Source organism: Microchirus variegatus, assembly GCF_963457635.1.
Source record: "Microchirus variegatus genome assembly, chromosome: 19".
Classification (NCBI taxonomy): domain Eukaryota; kingdom Metazoa; phylum Chordata; class Actinopteri; order Pleuronectiformes; family Soleidae; genus Microchirus; species Microchirus variegatus.
Genome location: NC_139820.1, coordinates 10886882 through 10902610, shown reverse-complemented (window position 1 = coordinate 10902610; position 15729 = coordinate 10886882). Strand labels below are relative to the sequence as shown.

At 40.7% G+C, this 15729-nt stretch overlaps 1 protein-coding gene across 1 annotated transcript; it reads right to left on the bottom strand.

Moving 5' to 3' along the window:
* Positions 1 to 3087: 3087 nt before the first annotated feature.
* Positions 3088 to 14125, bottom strand: LOC310941302 (E3 SUMO-protein ligase CBX4-like; the record flags this gene model as incomplete). Its single annotated transcript, XM_083906455.1, has 5 exons — positions 14042 to 14125; positions 13805 to 13848; positions 12661 to 12726; positions 6921 to 6987; positions 3088 to 4587 (listed from the first exon to the last, which is right to left on the bottom strand). Exons 1-5 carry the CDS (start codon positions 14108 to 14110, stop codon positions 3088 to 3090), a joined length of 1746 nt encoding a protein of 581 aa, XP_083762581.1. The 5' UTR covers positions 14111 to 14125.
* Positions 14126 to 15729: the final 1604 nt, after the last annotated feature.

Genomic DNA, 15729 nt, shown 5'->3' with positions numbered 1-15729 from the left:
ATTACTTTCAAACATCATCTGGACCAGGACTAATAACTGATAAATTATTGATAATATCCTTGTTTTGAGTGTTTTCACATGAACATGTGCAGCTTTTCTAGACTTTACAGACGTTCAGGATATGTCTTTAGACTACAGTGTTTCGACCAGTGAGTGTCATTGCAAACACCAGGGCTGCTAAATCAGAAAAAATGTGAAAAGTTTTCTGACATAGAAGGTTAAATGTTTTAGTCTGGACAAACTTTAGTGCACCGAGAAAAAAAAAGAGAAATCAATTTAACACCTTCTCTTCCTAAAATCACTCTGTATACTGTATATATACACATCTGTATATCTATAGATAAATATTAAGATGTGTAGACCTATTTGAAAAAAAAAAAAAAAAAGTACTAGGAATAGGAATTGGAGTGGAGGAATTGTACATATAATTTATGTACAATTCCTCCACTTCAATGTGAATTAAGCCTGAAAAATACTGTTACAACATTACTGCATTTCAGTCAGGGGTTGACACTCATGCACGTAATATAAACAATTTATAATAATGTTGCTCCAGACCTTTGTATGAGGAGTTTTTCTTTAAATTGAATTTTGATTTAAATATCCCTGGTGTATGTGGACTAATAGCAGTTGATAACAACACTCCTCATTATATTTTGCAGGGTGGTATAGCAACATGTGGTACAAAGACGACAGATTACCATGTCAGGGTTGGTGAAGTTTCTCCAAGTCTCTGAGCGGATAATCCAAGTTCAGGGTTAGGCCTAGCTTTCTCATGACCTCGGAAATTCCAAATTCTGACCACAAATGCAACGCAGCATTTGTCTGCGGATTGTCCCGTCCGAATGGACCATGTCAGCAGTCATTACCGTATGATGCCAGTAAAGATTAGGTCGACTTTTACCTTAGGGTAAAAAGAGCCCAGGCAATACTAGGCCCATGCAAAATGACCAGCAGTAAATATGCGCATGAATATTCAGTTTTTACCGTTTTTTACAAGAAGTTTTCCCACAGATTTTCAAGCATGGCGGTGCTTGAAGATTCACTTTTGTAAGGTCTTTTTGACAAACAACGAACATCATTCTGAACCAAAAGAAGGTCGAATGCACTTGTCAGTGGCACAGGACTGCCGATTGCTTTAGGTCATTGGTTCTCAAAGTGCGGCCCGGGGGCCAATGGCGGCCCGCAGAAACATTTCTGGCGGCCCGCAGTGAATTACAGTTGATAGTTTTAATCCTGGTTTCTATATGATGAATTTTAGTGTATTATTGGGTTATAAGCTGGTAATAAGCAGGTAGCTACAGCCCACAATTATTAGCTATTTACCCAGTAAATATATGGTAACAGAAATGTGTTACATGGTATTAACTTGTAATTAGAAGGTAAGAACTGCAATCTGGTCATTAAAATTATTACAAATGGGATTTCTTTCTGTTTTTTTCCCTTTTTTTTTCCTTTGGCGGCCCTCAGTCCAATGTTGGGTTCCTAAATTGGCCCTCAGGTATCAACACTTTGAGAACCCCTGCTTTAGGTAAACGAATCCGGGTGTGGTTATGCACCATGGTCTCAAACTGAAAATGAAATACAGCTTTTCCTCCCTGGTCCAGTTTCACAATGTTTTAAGGCAACTTTTGTTTGCGCTACGTTGATGATGTGCGTGCCATACACACACGGCAACGGGTGACATGAGTGCGTAAATCGATTCACAGTTTTGCTGAGATTTCTTAAATCACATTACTCCAACCTACTCATGTAAAACTAGTCTTGAATAGTGCTTGAGAAGACATTTCAACTGGTTGTGGAGACTGGTGTCTTTTTCTGTATCTTGTTATAAATAACTTCAGTCTGTCAGCCACTGATAATGTGATTTTAAACTTGAACTAATCGCGTTATTCTCCATTTATAGCTCGAGCAGTTTTGAAGGAGGAGACATTTTTTTTTTTCCGCTTGCAAACAGTTTTATTATTGCAAAATATGCATCATGAGAAGCCTTCACTTTTTTTTTAGTCTGCGGAGAGAGCAGAAGTTCAATGCACCTCAGAGCTGCACACAGCGCTGAAAGGGAAGGAGAGGAATGTACGTACAGTATGACACAAAAGGGGAAAATATCTGATTAGAACAGGAGCCTGTGCTTTTACATACTTTATTACCAATTATGGCACTAGTATTTCTATACACATGTCAGCAGTAGGCGGTGAGAGCTGAGTCTGCTGGATTTACGCAGCTCAGCTGCGAGTGTTAACAGATTTGTGACTGATATAATTAAATAACATTCTTCAAAAAGCCATTTTAGTCGCCGCACTGCTGCAAAAATATGGAAATAAATATGTCCAGGGTCACCTGTGTTCACAGGATTGACTTGTGCTCAGTATTAGATTACGAGATGCATGACTGGGGGTGGGGGAAAAAAAAATTTAACACTTTGAACGGAGAGCAAATCATAAGAGCATACATCAAACACTAACCGTTAATTATCACTGCTTCCCTTTCAACACAAATCACATCTATTGACATAAAGGCGCTTCATTTTTCTTCATCTGCTCGTTCGAGCTTGCCTAATGGCTTCATCTGTCCAAGCAGCATGCATCCTTGTTTAAACCTGTCCATCTGCACACACACACGCGCACACACACACACGCACACACACACACAGTCATTTACTGTGATTCAATATAATTTTTTCCCCTTACAAAACCGTCCATAAACCCTCCATTTTTAACGTTATCTGAGTTGCAGACAGCTGAGTGTATAAATCAAATTACATCCATAGAAAAGTGAAAAGTATTTACAAGAGTTAAAAGCATCTTCATTTGAAGCCCCCCCCCCCACCTTCCTTTTTTTTAAACCTAAGTTTAGCTGAAAATGAGATACTGCATGTGATTAAAATCTCCCGAAGTAACGACAGATAAGAGCTTATAAGAAGACGTACGCAAACTGGCACGATAAAAGATAAAATTCTTTTATCCAGACTTCACAAAAATGAAAACGTCTACGGTTCATTTCTACATTCAAGCATCTTAGAAATCAAACCTTTTTTTTTTCTTTAATGTACATGTATACAGCCGCACAGTCCGTGTCCACCTCTGGTCACGCAGTTACGTATTCCTTAAAAGTGACAGTGAGGCAGTTTGTGGTAATGTCTGTGATCACGATATTCCCAAGGAACGGCTGGAAGGAGGGAAACGTCTCCTCTTTTCTCTTTTCATTGCTGGAAACAGACAGTGAGTCCACTTTCACCTTCTCTGTGGCGTTCTGTGTTCCACTCTCTGGTTGCGTGTCTGTTTGTGAGTCCGATTGTGTCTGCGTTTCAGCTGGAGTGTGTGTTTCATTGTGTGTGTGCGCCACCGTTTCAGCGTGTGTGTGTGTTTCAGGCCGGGTTGCTGTGGGAGCCTCAGGTCTAGGCCTGGACTTGTCAATACTTAAGTCAATGGGTTCCTCCTGGTCTACATATCCACAGAGCTGCAGTGTATCGTGACCTTGGTGTCCGTTTAGGTCACTGCTGACAGTTTGGATGGGCAAGGAGACCGTGAGCTGATCACAGATACTCCTGGAGCTCAAAAACCTCTTACTACTCCCACGTTCCTCACTCTCTGTGTCAGAAATGTGCCGTTTAAGTCCTTTAAATCCACCTTGCGCTTCTCTTTTGTCCAGCACTGACAGAACTCCCTTGTCCACAGGCAGAGGGAGCAGATTAGGCTTGGTTGTCAGTTGTAAAAGCTGATCCGTTGGAGGTTGCCCCTCACCCCTGACCTCGACATGCTTATCCTGTTCTGTCGCAGTTGGCTCCACTTTGGGAGACTGTTCACTCTCTTTAGGGCCATCTTTGTTAAATCCAGAACTCGAAGGAGTTGTTTTGTCTCTGGGGTTTTTTGCAAATCCATTCATGAGGCCGAGCTTCCTGACAAGTCTCATCTTTTCCAGGTGGTTCTCCGCGCTCTCATCCACTCCTTGCTGCACTTTTTCTTCCGTTTCCGTATCGCCGTTTTTGATTTTCGCCGATTTCATTCCATTTTCCATGTACTTGCTCATGACAATAACAATCCGTCCGTTCTTGTTTTTGTTCTTCACTATTTTTAGCTTGCTGCTGCTGCTGCCACCATTAGACTGTGGCGAGGCATCCTCCTTAGGTTTTGCCTCCTCAGGCTCTTTGTGCCCGTTGAGGTCAGCTGGAAGTTTCTTCAGCTCCATAGTGATATCCTTCACTTTGGTCAGGCAGCCGGAGTCTTTGTCCCGAATCCACTTCTGCTGCAAAACTGGAGCCACACTGTAGCCTTTGTTTGGCAGCTCTGCGGCTCTGACGTCTCGGGGTTTAGCAAACATTGGTTGTGGCACCTTGAGGTCGGGCTGGTAGTGGTGGTGCTTCTTGCTATTAAGCTGGTAGAAGAACTTCTTGCCGTTGGTCTGCTGCTCGACCTCGTGTTCCCGGTGCAGTGGCTGGTACTGGTGGTGCTTCTTGCTGTTCAGCTGGTACTGCTGACTCTGGGGACGGAGCATCTGTATGGGACTAGATTTGTCACATCTGTCCTCCTCCAGAGACGTCTCATGGAGGTCGGCCAGAATACTGGACCTCCGGGCAAATGAAGGGACCTGTCAGACAAGACAGCAATTAGTATAACAAGTCATGGCCACATATTTCAGTCCACCTTGTCACAATCATTGCCTCCACACCCCTTATCCCAGACAGCCAGTTAGATCACAGGGTTGTATTAAGGCCGCCCAAATTTTACGTTTGAGTTTTCAAAGATGCACAGTTGGTGGGGCTATATATATTTAATATTTGGAATTTTTGGACTGCTGTATCTCCTGTCTGCATATTAGTTTTACCCTTGGGTACCAGAGGTGGAAAGTAACGAAATACATTTACTCAAGTTACTGTATTGAATACTTTTTTTGTGTATTTTGTATTTTTTAAGTACAATTTAAAATCAGGATTTTGTATTTTACTCGAGTACGTATTGACTCAAGTATTGTACTTAGTTACTTTATAAATCCTATCCGTTACTGAGTAAAAATAAAAATTCAGCACAATGAAGGGGGAAAATATACACCAGAACTAGACCAATGATGATGTGATTAGCACCAGCACTGGTGCGTGAACATAGAGGGCGTGGCCAAAAGTGATGTAATATCCTGTGTCGCGCCGGGCGTGAGCTCCAAAATAGTTTTGGATTTTTGAGCCCATGTCATATTTCTACTACCCTCACACCCCACGCAAAGTAACTAGGTAACTTTTACTTAAAGTACATTTGAAATGAACTACTTTTTACTTCTACTTGAGTAATATTTCATCAACGTATTGGTACTTTTACTTGAGTACACTAATTTAGTACTTTTTCCATCTCTGTTGGGTACTAATAAAGAAATCTTGAACCTTCATACACACAAAACCTCCCAAAACTACTCTAAAATCTGTAGTACATATGCCAGGCCTGTATGTGGCGCTGTAACACTTCTTTGATGTGAATATTTCCATGTTTCTTGGCTCCATATAAAAAAACAAAATGATTAAAACTGAATCATGTTGATTTTTGAACAAAACAAGGCATTTGAAAACATTGTCATTTTGAGGTTTGGGAGACGTCAATAGACATTTTATTGACCAAATCAAGAAAGTGATAATAATTAATCGTTAGTCGCAGCCCAAGTATTTAAAATAAAGGACATTGCTGTGGACAGGGAAATTGATAAATGGTGCAACTGCCTGAAGAGTGTATACATATGTCTGTGTCAGGCTACAACAAAAAGCTGTGGTTCACTGAGGCCCACGAGCTGAGCCTGTTGAGTCTGTGCCTGGAATGTGTGAAGGGGCCCTTGTGAGGCCTGAGCGAGGACACTTTATTTCTGGGGCCTTGGTTCATGTTCACACAGCCCTCCTACAGCTGCCCGGGCATCGTGGTGATACTTCCAAGTAACTCCTGTGGCTGTGACCTCAGCTCGGAGGAATGTCACTGGCTGCTCTGCGTCCTGTCATTGTCTTAATCCCATGCGTTAGACCAACACCCTCCTGAGAGGAACAAAGACGCTGCTCTGAGCTCGTCCCTCAGCCTTTTGATCAGGTGATCGATGCGCTACATCTGATAGCCTAGATATGTGTGTGCGCGTTCACGGGGTCGCAAAAAGGAGCTGGAGCTAATCCCAGCTCACATAGGACGAAACGTGGGGTCACACCCCGGATACGTCGCCAGTCCATCACAAGGCAAACACACTGGGACAATTTACAGTGTCCTATTAACATGCATGTTTTTAGACACCAGAGAACCCGGGGAGAACCCACGCACACACGGGGAGAACATGCAAAACTGCAGACAGAAAGGCCCTCGGTCAGACTGGTTCGTGAATGTGGACCTTCTTGCTGTGAGGCAACTGTGCTTGCCACTATTCCCCTGTGTCCATACAACATTAAAAAGTTCGGTCAATTTTCATCTTGATTAATTGAGTCTTTGTTTGGGCCATAAAAGGTTGTAGAAATGTTGAATTGTGTTTCTCAAACCTCGAAATGATCGTGTTCTCATGATTCTGTTTTAACGATTTCTAATTTGTCAAATGGAGTAAAGAAACCAGAAAATATTCACATTTAAGAAGCTGAAAAAACCCTTCAAAAACTGATTATCAAAATAGTTAACAATACATTAAGTAACTGATTCATGAAATTATCGTTGCAGGACAACATTTTTTTAAACAATTAATGCAATAATATTGTAATGTTGGTCAGCATAACTGTGACAGGAGCATTTTCATTTTCTCTGAGTTCTTTCTCTAGTTCATAGTTCAGTCTGAGTCACTTCTGCAACATTAAATCCACAGGGTTTCCATTAAGACCTGCATCGTGAAAGAAATATGTTTTTCTTGGATTAACTGGGGTTTTAGAAGCACTCGTGTATGTAATAATGAATATAAGTATGAGGTGTTGTTGCTTTAACCTGGAGCAGGAGGTGCTTGGGTTTGGGTCCTCTCTTGCGATATCCCATCAGCTGTTCTTGACGTTCTCTGCGGGACAGAAAAGCAGCAGTGGATCAGTGAAACGTCTCACAGAGATGAGTCACCGTTGCATGGCAACACAACGTCATCAGTCAGTTAGAAAACACAGACCTACATGTCACAGGTTGGAGTTACACCCTCGACCGCAAAGTGGCAGTCATTCAACGTCAGTTAAAGGAGCAATCCTCTCATTTTAAATGAAATATTAACCACTCCACAACAATCCTCACCTTTCTTTTTAACAGCTAGAGCTTTTCTAGTGTAAACAGTGGCCACAGGTTTTTCCCCCCAAAAATGAGGGACACAAAACATAATCTAAGATGATTATACTTGTTCAAGAAGCCAACAGATGCCAAACAACACAAATGCCAAACTTCATTTAAATCACATTAAAAAGAAGTGAATCTATAACCTCAACATTTAGAACATTGAATATGTTCACACGAAAAAATGGAACGGAAACAGAGAGAATGAAGAAAATGATGATGGACAGTTTTACACAGTTTGACTTGTGTTTATCTTCGTTTGTAATTGTTTCTTTTTTCTCTGGTACTGAAGCGTTACCATACAAAACTTTTACAGATTCTCCTAAACTTGTTTACTGCGCACGTGCCGACACTCTTTGGAAATGATGGCGCAGTTGCCCGCGGTCACTTCCTGATTGGTTCTTATCATCATCAGTCTTATAATCTGCCTAATCCGAGCAAACAAATTGAGAAATAATTTATTTCCATGTGCAATGAAAAAAAACACAATGCAAAACTAGTGCAACTTTTTATTTATATCACATTTATTCTTATTTCTAATCTAGCATTTTAGTGATTTTAAATTATTGTGAGTGTTTTTAAACTGTGTGATGACAAGTAAAGAATCTATTCTGCTCTAGTCGTAGTTTCTGAAACAAACAGAGCCTCCAGAGAATCAACTTGGGCCATGCGAACGGTCACATGTTTTTCGGCGTATTAGCATGGATGCAGATTACTTCTGAAATGGAGCTAAAATGCTAATGTGAATGCAGATTGTTTTTGCCTGAATGTATTTTTTACTCACTGTACACAAGAGAATCTGAGAAAGTTTTGTATTGTATCGTTTTGGGAGCCTCAAAATGCCACCTGTCACAGCGCCACATACAGGCCTGGCATGTATATCACCACTGCTTTTATTCATATCACTCCAGTGGCTGCCGGTTCATTTTAGAATAGATTTTTAAGATTTTAGTGTTTGCTTTGCTTCATCTGGTCAACGGCTACTCTAGAACTGGTTACCCATTCATCTGTGTTCAGTTATGTATTCTTTTAGAAAGACTTTAAATAACTAGTAGCACAATGACACTTTCCTCTCATTTTCTAGTTTTACTGATTCTTATGTTATTGTAATATTGTATTTTTTGTATTGTTATTATTGATTTCTATGTGAAGCACTTTGATTAACAGGTACATTTTCTGTGTAAATAAGGCAATTTACTGACTACTTCATTTTTAAATGATAACACAGAGAGCATGGTTGTAGCCTGAGGTTCTCTCCTCCTGTTACATCACTCATAGATCTTAGATCACGTCTTGTTTCCACAGTAGCAGATAAAGGCCTCTCCTCCTCTCTGACTTTTCCTTGGCTTTTCTCATGTCTCCATTTAAGTCCCTCCAAGGCAGTAACTCAACACCACAGACAGGAGTGATGTCAGTCCCCTCCCCCACCCTCCTCCATCACATCTAATTACAATGACGACTCCGTGTATTTTCATAGCCTGGCATTCAGACCATGTGGCTCCCCGGAGAGACGCGCAATTAGTTTCAATAAAATCGCTCCCCTTTAGAGAGAAAGAGAGAGAGGGAGCGAGTGGTAATTGCAAAAGCAGACGCAGGGTGAAGTCGGTGTTTTGCTTTGCTTTAAACGTGTGACCTGCGCCCGAGAGGTTGCTGTAAGCAAAAGCCGAGGGAGGCTCGGAGAAAAGCCAGTGACACTTTCCAACACGCCGTGCTTTTCAGAAATTCAATCACACTTTCCTTCACGTGGATTTCTCCGCTTGGTCACTATTTCGCAATTAGCCAAGCGGCTAATTTGACCATGGTAGCTCACTTTGAACTGATAATGAGGTACTAATGAGGAACATGAGGACGTTTCTCTGGTGCCAGTTTTGAGGAACCGCGCGCCGCGAGCTCGGGCTGCGTGATACTGTGATGACGATGATAAATAAACAAACATTGAAAAATAGTGTTTTTCTGCTTTGGGTTTGCTGCTCATATTGACCTAGACTCACACTAATAAAAAAAGATGATAAAATGACATTTTGTCATTGATGAATTGCTGTATAATAATGAACAGGGCACTGTTTACACCACACAAGTTCTCTCTCCATGAGTCTTGGAATTCAACACGCTTTTATTTTGAAATTTTCTGCCCCTCTGAACAAAAACACCCTTCGCGAACTGAATCGTTGAAATAAATCAATATCCAAAATCCCAGAGACAAACACTGTCAACACTGTTCCATTTAAAAACAGTTTCACCCTAAAAAAACAAACAATTTTCATCTACTTCCTACTACCGATATCAGTCCAAGTATTTTTCTCTCTTAAAAATATGTAAGTAACCACCTTACAAAATCTGAGGGTTTTATGCAGCTGTGCTATGATGACCCCGCCCACATTGAAGTAATGGAAAACAATGATGTGTCTGATAAAGTCATCTCAGTCAGCAGACAGTAGCGTAGGAGCAGGTGCAGTTACTCACCAGTGAGCAGTTAAACTGTTGAGAAAACTCTCTTGAGCATTTTTTTTGTTATGTCTGCGTTTGCTTTACTTAAACTATTAAGCTGTTAATGGCACTTTTGTGCTGATGCATTTCAAAAAACATAAAAGCTCCAACTGTGTCACAAATATTCTGCTTCCATAATGAAGACATTAACAGCCCATTACATGACTCAGCTAAAATGCCTAAGCTTCTTTTTATGTACATTTATTTATTTATTAATAAAAAAAACAACAACAACAAAAAAACAGTCTGGGATAAGTTAAATATGAATGTAATATTTAAATTTAGCAAATTTTTCTTTCGTTGTAAGCAGCTTCCAAGGGACCCATACCGTACCATGGCAGATTATCCCTAAGTGCAACTTCAACATCATCAATCAACAGAAATAACAAGTTGTTTGGATTTCAAACATGACCCAGTGGGATGTTTGTTTGTGGACACCTAAGACAAACATGTACGGAGAACAAACAGGGTTCTCCACGTCCTCAGAAGTCATTGAATCACTCGCAACTGAACTTCCAAGGACTTTTGGACAATGATGACCTGGACGAATGAGAATATTTACAGAAAGTTTTCCATAAATCCTCCAAAAAGAGAGATAAACCATGGACACACTGGTCTGTTTGCGTTATTAAAAGCTGAACATGTATGTTAATGTGTAAATTTGACTGAGAATGAAGTTTCAGTGAAGTACATCTGAAGTTCAACAGTTAAACTTTTACATTTAACAAAATGTACGAGATGGAATGAGTAAATATTAACTTTAATTAAATTGGCCAAACACTATGTGAAGTTATTTTACAGGAACAAGGACACATCACGCAAACAGAGAGTATTTTTAAATGTCACACAGTGCCGGAGGCTGTCTTTCAGCGTGCACAGACTTTAATTAAGCTCATGAGTCAATTTTCAAAAGAAAATCAACCACACGGGATATTTGTGTAGCTAAATTCCTCACTTTGCATAATCCAGGACATTCTGGGTTTATTGGTTGATGTAATTAGTGTTATGGAAGGAGACACAGGAGCATCTGGTGACTACATGATGGGACAGCGCACGATAACCTGATGCTGACACGCCACTAACTATCAGGTGACAAAAAAAAAAAAGAAGAAGATGCCGACAAAGTGTCACAGTTTGCTTTGGTAACTCTAACCCTAACCTGACCCAGTGATGACACTGCTGTTAATCCTAATCCACGCCCACCCAGGGACTGGCTTTCCACACCTTTGACTGACACAGTCAGAATAGGCCGTACACTTTGTATTAGGCTGTTTCTTGTTTGGCATGGGGCTAGTTGTTATCATAACATCCAAAACTTAAAAATACACCGTTTTCTAAACTGACAGAGCATCAATTGGTTTCTTTTTCAGTCAAAAAAACAGAATTTTGCTTCGTTGTTGTCGCTTTTATTTTATTCTACCGTGTACTGGCTTCCTATTTTATTTGCGGGTATTAGCTACAGTGTGAGAACTGTCCAAACCAGCTCTAAACAAGTCCAACTCTGGTTCAACTGAACATATACATCTCAGTTGTGTTATCTGTGTGTGTGTTGTTAATCTGACAATTTCAGTCACTAAAAAGCCTGATTTTAGTCTGACTAAAATCAGAAAAATGTGTTTATTTTCCTAATGTCTTATAAAAATACTGTTGGTTCGCACAGTTTATCCTCACCAAGTAACCAGTTCAATATTGGTCAAAATCACTGGATTGAATATCGTACAGATACACATGGAAAATCAGATACAATCTAAAAAACCCATATATCGCATGTTTCACTGTGCACAAACTGTAAAAATGTGAATAAAAATCAGCAAGCGCATTTTAGCTGAGTCATGTTGTGGGCTGTTTATTTCTGCTTTATTATATGCTTGATTTATTATTATTATGTCTTTGAAATAGATTGAAATGGCACAATTGCGTTGTTCACAGCTTTATGGTTTGAAAGATCTAAAATGGAGTGATGTCGGTATTGGCCGATACTCCAGTTTGAGATATTAGAATTGGTATCAGACATGAAAAAGTGGTATTGTGCCATTCCTAGACCACGCTGCACAATATCCTGACGATAAACCCTCAGACAAACCGTTTCTAACTGGGACATGAAACTGTAAACATTAGCACACAGACACAGCACTTCAATGATTTACGTTTTTTCCTCCTCAGAAATGGAAAAGTTTAGCATAAAGACGTTAAAGGTGCATTATGCAATAAATCTAAAGCAACTGGCCATGAAATCCTCCTAATATGTCACAGAGACTCAGGAATAATGTTCATATAACAAACTGAACTCACCAACAACAATAGTACAGACAAAATATTTGCATTAAAAAAAATCTTTTCAAATGATGTTTATATTTTGAAATCATGTTTTTGCATGTGGCGCCACCTACCGCCGTCTACCAATCGTTGCAATCAGTAGAGTCTCAGCTGCCGAGCAACCACGGGTTGCCAGTTACGTCTGAGCTACAACGGCGGAGAAAACAAAAACCTAATCTGAGTGTAGTAACCGTTTTTGGCCACATTGTTACATATGGCGCCTTTAAGAAATGACGCGACAGAATTTTCACTCCAGCTCCTGTGTTTCCCTGCACTGGGAAACTAGCGGAACTGAAAACCCATGATATTCCTCGACTTGTGTAATGTATGAAGTAGTTGTTCCTCCTTTCCCTTCTGGTAAATCGTAGTTATGCGCCACCTACTGCTCATGTTGGTGAACTAATTCCAAATATTCACTTAAGAGCAGAAGATTTTCTTTGACCAAATAATAATAATAAACACATCTTTATGCCCGTCATCAAGTTGTGACCTCACATAAATGCACATTTTCTTTTACCACGCTAAAAAATTCTATCAATATTTGCTCTGGAAATCTCTGGTGTGAAGAAGTGGAACAGAAAAAGGAATGAATATTACATTTGGTGAATCTCACCTGTCTTGGAAAGCATCGAGCAGTCGAGGGTCCAGTATGTTTTCCTCTGGTTCCCACGTGTTGTATCTGTTCAGAGAGAAGAAGACGAACAGTGAAGCGTCAGAATGTGTCAAATATCACAGATTTCAGCTTCTAAAATATTCTTAGAGATGAAACAATCCATTATTTATCTATTACTATATTAATCGATAATCAGTTTGTAGTTCTTTTCATAATTAAAACAATATTTGTGAGTCAGTTCCAGGTTTCACAAACACCGATCAACGTTTTTTTTTAACATTTTCTGACATTTTATGGACCGGAGGAAATAATCGACAGATTAATCGATTACGAAAATAATCGCTGGTTGCAGCTCTACTATCCACGGTTTCTTTGCTTCTCCAGGAGAGTAAACTGAAGATATTATTTAAACTGGACCTCTTTCTTATAAGGGGGGAAAAGCTGGCATTATAGACAGTAAATTGCAGGTAGAGTAGATATGTTATTGATGACACAACGTCTCAATCTGGTGTGGATTCTGTTCTTGTGTTCTTAATTAGGTTTTCAAGGCACAGTGTGTGTGTGTGTGTGTGTGTGTGTGTGTGTGTGTGTGTGTGTGCTCTAATTAGGACGTCATCATTTTTGTTTGGTTAAAAACTGAACGACCTTTTCCATCTTTTTTTTTTTTATTTACCCTTAGTAAGAAAATGATTGACAGATCAATCAATCATTAAAATAAACATTAGCTGGAGCCCTTTATGTCAGTGCACATGTGTAAACAACACACTCCCCGAGGACGCACGTGGAATTCATCATTGGTAACTTTGACGCACACGTGTGTGTGTGTGTGTGCGTGCGCGTGCGTCACAGTGAACTCCGCACGTTATGGGGTTTTCTCAAACATGGGTTTCAATCACAGACGTGCCTTCGTTTAATTGGAACACTGGGAGTTACTTGCGTTGTTAAACTACATCCATCATCGAGGCCAACGCGTCCATCGGCCAAGTCAAGAGCGCGCAACCGCCCTAGCCCTGTGCGCGCTCACGCTCGTACACATACGCACACTTGAGCTGTGAATGTTGCGTGATTACGGTTCTTCTGATACATGTTGTTACGTGGTGATGATGATGATGATGATGGTGATGAGGAGGAGGAGGATACTTACTTTGGAGACCATCCTCGCCACTTGACCAGATACTCGACCCTCCCCTGTGAATGGACACAAACGGGATATAATGCGTTTCTACTTTACGCAGCGAAAAAAACGCACATGCAGCAGCCGTCAGGCTAACACAAACACATCCGGTGGAAAACAAAACCACGATGAAGAGAAGAAGAAGAAAAAAAAAATCATCCTCATCTCCATGTGCATGAGAAAAAAAAAAGAGCTTTGGTGACAAACCTTTCTGCTGCGCTTCTTCTCGATGCTCTCCACCGCGAAGACGTGATCTCCCGCGGCGGGTACTTCCATTTTCACAAGCGGCTCCTCTGGTTTCTGTTTTTTTTCCTCTTCTCTCTCTCTCTTTTTTTGGGTATCTGACACCTTATATTCTCTCTCTTCAAGGCCGTGTCTCCCCCCCACTCTCTCTCTCTCTCTCTGCTCCTCTGATGTGAAACTAGAGCCCGCTCCTCCTCCTCCTCCGCCGCCGCCTCCTCTTTTCACTGCGCTCTCGCTGATTCCCTCGCTTCGCCTCTCCGGAGAGAGAGAGAGACTCGTTCTGCAGCCGAGTTGAACCTGCAGCAACAAAACACTTCATGCAAATAGCCGTTGGAGTGACGTCAGAGGAGGGGGCGGTGATAGGAGGAGGAGGGGGGGTGTTCCCGTGCTCCCTTTAGGTGCTGTCGGGAACTATTTCCCCTAAAACGGCAAGAAATGATCACGATGACGATCAAAGCACTTGGTAACCATGGCAACAATTGATAGGTCTTACTACGTGGGCGAATCTATTGTTTTTGTTGAGTTCAGCCTACTTTAAAGCTACGCTGTGAAATAATAACTTTAGGAGATTTCGTTTAATTTGTATTCTGCTTCTGTTTGATCTTCACAATTATCACATTATTTGTTTGCTGTGTCCAGTCAAGCAATACTATCAGACCTGACTGAGGGAGCGTTTGTGTCTATACAGCAGCAGCAGCAATGTGACGGGTAGGGAAAAGGACTGCAATATCGTTGTTTTTTGTTTTGTTTTGTTTTTTTTGTTTTGTTTTGTTTTAGGAAGGAAAAGTAAAGGATCTTTAGTTATACAACCGAAAAATGGCACAACACAATGACGAGGTCAGATGGTTTGAGGGTTGATCAGAGTCACAAAAGGCTAACCTGACCAAATGTGTCTAATATTCATACATGTTTTGATGGCGAAAACTGGAGGAAACACACAGACACGGGGAGAACATGCAAACTCCACATAGAAAGGTCACAGACTGGGAATTGAACCTTACCATTGCTAACCACTAATCCCCCGTGCTGACGTGCCATGTTTACAGTCAGTGCATTATAGATAGATAGATAGATAGATAGATAGATAGATAGATAGATAGATAGATAGATAGATAGATAGATAGATAGATAGATAGATAACAATAACAATTGTTTCAGACTGTAAACGATCAGGTAGTGGCAACAGGAAAATAAAAATAAAAAATAATGAGAAAAAAATTGTAAATCTACACTATGAGTGTGCACGTTTTTCACTGCACAGAAAAAAACATTGAATTCCACAACACAGTGTTCAAGTCCACTCACTCAATACTAAACATGTGATAAATGTTAATGAAAATCATCAACATTTTCATGTTCTCTTTTGTGTTTATGATGCTGTTATTAATTGAAAGCGAAACTTACGAGCTGGGACAAGACCGTGAACGCATCACGCCTGTATCTCTGTCCCTGGATGTGAAGCTTCGAACTGAAGAGGGAGCTGTACAGGAGAGAGAGGGAGAGAGAGAGAGAGAGGGAGAGAGCGAGCGAGGGAGAGGCAGCGATGGCCTGAAACGTGCTGCTGTTCACACACTTGAACGCAGCAGCTCTTTAAGGCCTTTAGATCAATCTATTCTATCATCTATTCTATCACAATTACGCTTAAACTGCGC